An 8,043-nucleotide genomic window follows, 5' to 3' on the forward strand; every position below is an offset into this window, starting at 1 on the left:
AGAATGCAGGTTCGAAGCCTGTCACTTGGGCGCTAGGTTTTTGTAAAATTTCCAAATACTGATTTGTGGCTCGTTTTACTAGAATTTGATGACAAACTCATTGAATTCTGTATTGATATTTAAATTTCAGGCGCTTTTGAGCAAACCACATCTTCCTTTGATCCAAGCCTTCCTAGCACTGTTTTTTTTTCCTTTGAGCCAATCCTCTCTGTTTTTTTTCCCCTTTTTTTTTTGGCAGTAACTCTTAGTTCCTACAATATACGCAGCAATGGTTTACTCTCCCCTCGTGAGGATGATTTTGAATCGAAAAAAGTTTCTTTCATGCAAACATGACTCTTGTTTTCTGTTCCAAAAAGGGACAGACATAATGATTTCTTTATGTTTTCTCATATAAATTCCTATCAACTTTTTTGATGATTAGTTTTCATATTTTTAGAATTTGGTTTTCTTATTAGGAATATTCTAGAATGCAATCATATGGTCTATATATCCATTGAAACATCAAACTTGCCCTTTCCTATGGTTGACATAGCTTTCCAAGCTCCAATTTAGGATATCGATAAAGTGCGAGAACACAGTAAAAATAAAACTTTTGTGACTTGAATTGTAAAAAGAATAAGACCTACATTGTCCATTTAAACTTTTTGTTAATAATTTATTTAGAAGATAAAATAATCTTTTTAAAGTAGATGGATTGCTTGGATCCTTTTATTGATGGAAGGATCCATCCAATTTAGTGAGCCATGAAAGAGACCACGTCCCTCCATACCTCCTCTCCCTCCAACCAAACAAGAGATTAGACCTCTCCTCTCTATCTCTCAATACTCAATTGACTTTCAGTTGGCAGACACACTGATGTAGAAAGATGCAGGGCTTGTTAACTTCTTGATGCGTCACACAGTACAAAATTGTGAACCTTTAACAACCTTTTAGCTCTGCAATGGTCCTAAATAGGGAGTGCACGTGTAGAAAATTAAAATAATGAAAAAAGACCTTTTTTTGAACTTGGGGGAGGGATTCAAACTGTCCACCATGCTTGCAAACACCAAAAGAAAGAAGGCGAGCAAAATATAAAAAATGTATAAAAGGAATGGAAATCTAACATAATTTTTTACAGTCATTACATCTTAGTCCTACCGAAAACTAATCGAACATAATCTTTTACAGTCATTACATCTTAGCCCTACCGAAAACTTCTAGCACTTAGCATGGCATAAGCAGATATGCCATGCCCACGCAACCAACGTGTGTTGCCTTATTAAGGCCTCACAAGAATGAAGACACGTTTGTGTCCAATCCGTGCCTCGCTTATACGCCCGAGATGACGAAGGACCTACAAAAGCCAAAAGCACATAAAGTACAATTTAATGTCAAAGTCATCCCTCATGTAATTATTTTGTAATAAAAGTATTGCCAAAGTTTCAAGCATAATAATAGAAGTGTACTTAAATATCTTTGATACCATAGTATATTTTTGTTAAATTAAGAACAATGAGAAACAAATTCAATCCACAAATGTATAACTCTTACAGTTATTATTGCTTTGCCTGTGTTGTCACGTTTCAGGGCCGGCCCCTTAATATCGCTTTCAATAATGAAATGTTTTCCTTTGACTGCTTCCGTCATGGCAATGTCTCTTAGTTCCTGCATATGTCGACAGCAATTGGTTACTCGCACCTAGTCACGATAATTTTGAATTGAAAAGACGCAATCATGCAGACATTGTGCTTTTATGGCTTCTGTTTTCTGTGCCAAAAGAGGGAACTAAAATAAGGTGACATTTAAAGTTCACTTACAAGGGCTTTCTCCCAAAGATTTTCTGCAAGCTGCATTTAAATAAACCAGACTCATGGTTATTGCCATATTACTAATGTTACATGTACTAATCAAAATTAAGAGAATGAGAAGAACCTTCTTCTTGGGAGCAGCTATAATCTGAGCATTTGCTTCAGCATAGGTTGCCATGTCATTAATAGCTGCATTAATCTTCTCAAGAGTAAGCCTACCTTTCATGTATCTGCAATTGGAAAGACTTGCAGTTATATGAGATAAAAGGTAGTCGCATAATATGTTCAAAATTATCATCTTTAACACTGAAAATAACACTCTACCCTTAATTTTATATCTCCTTTTGGTCTGTTAGTAATTATAATCCAATAATGAATCAATTTGTGTAGTTTTCAGGACATCCTGTGTTTTACAAAGTGTACAGATTATGAGAATCATAAGCTGCATACTTGGTAAAACAAAGGACACCTCCTTACATAGAAATCTGAAAACCATTGATAATTGTGCAATATAAGCAAATAATGAAGCATAACGAATACTAATACTGTCTAGGGAGACTTCTAGAAAAAAAGAAAAAAAGAAAAAAAAAACAGCTAATAATAATGAAGACAATAACAGCACAACAAAAACAATAATAATAGGATAGGAGAATCAAGAGCTGTATTCTCCCCAAACTAAAGCCCTAAACAAGAGGTTCTGCTGAATGTTGAATATGAATGAGGAGCCTCATAGGATATTTATAGTTGTATATGTAATTATAATTATACTACGAGTCATCTTCTTGAAGTAGAAAACGAGTTCCTTTGGGACCAGCTCACAGGGAGTGTGGAAAATTAGATTTTTTTTAATTAATGGCTAATCTTATTTAGTGTAGATAATTTTGGAATAGATCAGTAGATTAGTTATTTTTGGATTCAAACTTATCTACTAATTTAAATTTTAACTGTTTTCCTTATTCAAAAAAGAGAATCACTGTTCTTACTTTGTGGCCTTTTTTATGCTGAATTTGTTACCTTCAGAATTCCTAGTAGAATTCTACTCCTATATAACTATTTCCGTTTTGGTATTTGAAACTTCCCACGAGCTACATAAGCTTTCCAACGCCTACCTTTCATGTATCTCCTATATAACTAATTCCTAGTAGAATTCTACTCCTATATAATAATACAAGTTCACCGTGTTTCTTTAAATCATAGATGCTTAGCATGGAAAATTAATCTATAAGTATCTCAACATGCTCTCAACTACTAGATTTCAAGATGTCTCTCAAGTCTCAGTGTTGTATTTGCAAACTGCAAATTACCGTGACTGTTAAGCTGGAGTCATCTAGCCACTAGTACAAAAGTTAAAACAAAATTTACTCACGAGGGCAATAAATCCAGTTCAACGTCAGTTATGAACCATAATGGTGGAGAGCGACCCTTTTTCTCCTGAAAATATCAAACGGAAAAAAAAAAAAAAAAAAAAAGAAAGTGAACCTTTTGATATCCTATTTTGTCCCTTCAATCTGTAAGTGATTTTTCAGCTAATATTGAGTCAATCTATGAAACACAAGCACGCACATATGTTTCTTATTACCTTAGGTGGTGCAGGCTCCTCCTCAAGCTTCAAAGACCCAAAACAAGCATCCTGTTTAGAGACCTCTGGCTGCAAACTTGAAGCCAATAAAGATATTAACTCTCATACATCAATGAAAACACGATATTAAACTCAACATTGAAAAAACTAGGTAGCTTCTATACCATTTGTTGTTGTCCAAGTTCAGTGTTGGCAATCTTTCAGGAATACGTGAGGGAACGTATACTGACATGCTCTGCAATTTCTTCTGCTGCTTCAGCAAGTCATCGATCACTTTCTGAAATCAATTGTTGAAATAGATGTAATAGTGGAATATAATCAGTTAACAAAACAAAATGGGAAATTTTTAAGCAGCCTTCTAAAAGTTTTCATCCTTTATTATTATCAAATATCAGGTCAAATCTATGGTAGGACACAGTATTTTAGCCCCAACACAACGGTACAAAATTAGGGCCATAGAATTAATCGGATGGTTCAAAACAAGGCAAGTCTATGCAACCATACATGCACCTTAGCCACAAAATCCTCTCTGTTTTCTCCTCCTTCCCTCACCCTCTTTTTTCTTTCTTCTTAATTCTGAAGCTCATTCAAATGACATGCTGAAAATAAGAAAACATATTGAAGAAAAAAGAGTTAGAATTTCGATATTTGATGCCCAACATCTTCTTCCCGTTTAACAAATGCGTTCAAAATTTTTGGATGAAAAATGGGATTTTCTTAGGAAAACCTACCAATCCACCATTTTTCCTACTCACTATCTACTAGAACTCAGTGTAAAATAGTGACGCAGATACACGCCAAGGGTGCAATTCGGACCTCTAACAAATAAGGGCTGGCACCCCAACTACAAGGATTACGAGCTACAACATCAAAGGATTTTGGGGTTCAAAGAAATAAAAGAGTTCCCAAAACCAGAACTTAAACCAGCAGCAGAAGTAATCAGAGGAAACATCTCCAAAGCCACAGAATTTTCATCTAACAAAGGGATTAGTAACTTGGTAGCACTAGCACCGTTCCTCTAAATTTGTGGGAATGAAGACAACCTAAACTACATTTGAGTTCAACCGAGCCTAATTAGAAGAATCATTCTCAGAGAAAAAAGGGAATTTTATCATTTCTATCAATTACTCCACTACTTCAGGTCTAACGGCCCAAAAAACCACAATTCACCTAAAATGAATCAAAACAAACAAACAGATAAAAAACCATAAATTTAAACAAAAAGAGAGAAGGAAAAAAGCAAAGACCTTAGCTTTGGGGATAACTAGGGTTTCTTCTCGCAAGCGGTCCTTGATTCCCTGCACCTGAAGCTCCATCGCCGTCAATTCGACGTCGACGGCCGACAAATCCGAGACGCTGCTCGCAGGGTACACTGCAAATCGAACAAGAATTCAGATCTCCAACGTTGTTCCTCTGATTTCGACCAATTGCAGAAATATGGAAGTATAATTGCAAAATAAGATAAGAAAATCGTGAAAAAAGAAATCAAATTGACTGACTGTTTCGAGCGATGACGAGATTTTGAAGCTCAGAAATTCGAGAATTGAACGCAGAGATCAAAGAATCCAACGAAGCTCCTGCTTTCTTCGCATCCATGATCTCTCTCTTTCTCTCTCTAGAATTTGGGTTGTTTTCTGACTCTGTTCTTTGGTTGCTGAACAATTTGATTTTATGCTTTTTCTTTTTTTGTTTTAAATCTTTTGCGCGCCCTTTAATAGTTTAGGCGGGACTTATAAAATAAATATATAACAATAATAATAAGGCGGGAAAAAAGTAATGGGGGCGTTTAAGAATAGTACGAGTATATTTTAAGGACATGGATGCAAATATCATTTTCTGCTGCAAGGAAACAAATCTAGCTTTCCTTTCGGAGTCGGACCTTTCCATTTTCTTTTTTTTTTCCCCTTTTTCAATGGAGAAGAAGAATATCATATGTACCGTATACACATAATTTTGCTTATCTTTTATTTATTTTCTCTAAAAAAGAAAAAAATTAAACAAAAAGCGCATATATATATATATATACACACCAATAACCATAAATAAAATTTAATTATTTACAAAAACTATGAATAAATTTGTATATATTGTTGTCTACAAGTGGGAAATACCCAAAGTCAAAAAGTGAATACTATTTTTTTTTCCCCTCACAAGTAAATGAAATTCTTCACGAAAGAAACAGGTAGAATAGGCTGGGAGTCTAGGAAAGTACTCTCCATGTTTATAGCAAACTATAAGTGCACATTTTAAGTCATAATCAATGACTAATATTTAATTGGTCTGGCCGAATATGATGTATAACATAGCCCCTTTTTCTTTCTTCTATTTTCAATAAACTAAGATGTGCGTGAACATCATGTGTATTTTGTTGAGAAAAATGCATGTGTGATATCCCACATGAAAAGTGATTGAAGATGTGAAATAGTTTATATACATAAAAGGACTTAATACTTAATAAGTTAATCTTTTGGGTCAAATTAGGCTCTTGAAGTGTATTTGAACAATTTTGTATGCGGTGTCTTCCCAACAAATGGTATTAAAGCCGATAGTTCATTCAAGTTAAGCAATCACACTCGGTTACAGTTGCAAGTGCGGATTGTGGAGCATTTAGTGGACTCGCATGATTTCCGCTCTATTTCTCATGCTCGAGTACGTTAAGAGTGTAATGCTTAGATGTGTCGGCTATTTAAAACTTTGGTTCAAGTGGGAGCTCGGTGAACTCACACATGCGGGAGAAATTGTTGAGAAAAGTGTATGTATGTATCGTCCCACATAAAAAATGGATGAAAATGTGAAATTATTTACATATGGATGGTGGAGCATTTGGTAGACTCGCATGGTTTCCGCTCTATTTCCCATGCTCAAGTAGTTGGCTCCCGTTAAGAGTATAATGTTTGGATGTGTCGGCTATTTGAAACTTTAGTTCGAGTGGGAGCTTAGTAAATATACACATATGGGAGAAATTACTGAGAAAAGTGTATGTGTGTGTCGTCACACATAAAAAATGGATGAAAATGTGAAATGGTTTACATATATGAAAAGATTCAAGACTTAAAAAGTGGATGAAAATGTGAAATGACATTAAATGAACATTGATTTTGGGTGCATTTCGTTTTCCAGAGTATTTAGACATAAGATTAGTCATTCATCTCAAGAAAAAACAATACATGCGTGTATAAAATGTAGAAAAGTGGTCCTAATTCATCGAGATGGGATTTTTTTTCTTGAAACTGACATTCGAAATTTGACAAAAGGACATAAATATATACAAGTTACAACATGCTTGAAATTTTGTGAGCATTTGGAATTGGTTTCATGTTGTTTTTTGAGACACGAAAATGAAAACGGTTTACAAACTGTGTTTGTTTAGCAAATGTTTTGAAAATGAAAACGAAAACAAAAATTAGTAAAAATAGTTTTTATGAATGAATTAGAAAACGGTTGAAAGTTGTTTTTCCTTTTCTATTTTCATTTCTAGTACTTATCAACAATGTTATAATATATTAATTAATAATTATAACCAAACACGATTTTATTTTTTTATTATACTCAAAACGATCTCTTAAAAAATCAACTAAACACAATTTCAGAATCGATCTCAAAATGATTTTCAAAACAATCTATTTTTACTTTTATACTAAAATCAAAATCATTTTGAAAACAATACTCATCTCAAGTTGGGGTTACCTTTATGAAACAATTATGTACCGAAATACAATCGGAAACTTCAACCATTTTCTTTAGTACTTGTCACTTGTCAGATTCAACAATGCTTTTTTGAATCGAGTTTTACTTAAACTATTTAAAGAGAACAAGAACTTCGGAGATTCTTGATTCTCGGTGAATTTTGGTAGCCACATTTAAGTAATGTCAACTCCAGATATTTGCATACAATATGATTTAATATGTTGGGAAGAGAGGAAATCTAAGTGTAAACTCAACCCTACGATAGTGTTGGGAAATGTCACGTTTACGGATTTACCGCCATTCTTGGAGATTCAGCCTTCTGGTTATAGGATGTTTGTTTTTAATATAACAAACAACAAGATTTCCAATACTTCTTTAATATAGTGTCATTTTGCTTTATTGGGATTTTGAAATTAAGTTGAATAATGAATTTTTACAAGTACAAGTTCTTTTTTTTCGGAGACATGCACTCTCGAATTGTTGAATATTTGTCTCAGTTTCTTAGGGAGTAAGACGTACGCGGTTCCTAATTTACCACTCCATAGACGCTATAGGCTGGTTAAACTATGTGAATTATATATGTACTGTCTGCAGACACATATAACATATATATATATATATATATATATATATATATCATTGAATTACTAAGCAGAAAATTAGTGTGAGACATTAATTAAGAGGATGAAGAAGAAAAGGTGAATCGTTTTGACTAGACAAGAAACAAAAGTTAATAATTAACTTTATGATAAAAAAGGGGTTTTTAAGTTGATCACGTTGAGGTATCAAATTCCCTACACTGAGAAAGTACTGTTGCGTTACCTATATATAGCAATAGGTAATATAAACAATTAAACATTTCTCTCAATATATACTTTACGAAGATTAAGTGGTCGATTGCACTGTGAAAACATGATTGAAGTATTAGTTCTAACTTCTAAGCTTCGGATAGTAATGCTAAAGATCTAACTTGGTCAAATAACAAAGTTA

The 8,043-nt window shown here is 33.7% G+C and overlaps 1 protein-coding gene across 1 annotated transcript; it reads right to left on the reverse strand.

The window, feature by feature from the left end:
- Window positions 1-999: 999 nt before the first annotated feature.
- LOC21403756 (spindle and kinetochore-associated protein 1 homolog) lies at window positions 1,000-5,193 on the reverse strand. Its single transcript, XM_010090591.2, has 9 exons — window positions 4,866-5,193; window positions 4,614-4,738; window positions 3,531-3,643; window positions 3,367-3,442; window positions 3,154-3,218; window positions 1,912-2,017; window positions 1,797-1,826; window positions 1,531-1,644; window positions 1,000-1,333 (listed from the first exon to the last, which is right to left on the reverse strand). The coding sequence occupies exons 1-9, from the start codon at window positions 4,960-4,962 to the stop codon at window positions 1,259-1,261; spliced, it is 801 nt and encodes a 266-aa protein (XP_010088893.1). The 5' UTR covers window positions 4,963-5,193; the 3' UTR covers window positions 1,000-1,258.
- Window positions 5,194-8,043: the final 2,850 nt, after the last annotated feature.

The sequence above is a fragment of the Morus notabilis genome, unplaced genomic scaffold, assembly GCF_000414095.1.
Source record: "Morus notabilis unplaced genomic scaffold, ASM41409v2 Scaffold625, whole genome shotgun sequence".
NCBI lineage: Eukaryota > Viridiplantae > Streptophyta > Magnoliopsida > Rosales > Moraceae > Morus > Morus notabilis.

Excerpts from the sequence above, each read along its gene's own strand:
- LOC21403756 (XM_010090591.2), bottom strand. The coding sequence starts at position 4,962 with ATGGATGCGAAGAAAGCAGGAGCTTCGTTGGATTCTTTGATCTCTGCG. Across the intron at positions 3,443-3,530 it reads AACTTGGACAACAACAAATG|TTTGCAGCCAGAGGTCTCTA; the intron begins GTATAGAAGCTA and ends ATTGGCTTCAAG. Across the intron at positions 1,645-1,796 it reads ATCTTTGGGAGAAAGCCCTT|GAACTAAGAGACATTGCCAT; the intron begins GTAAGTGAACTT and ends CGACATATGCAG.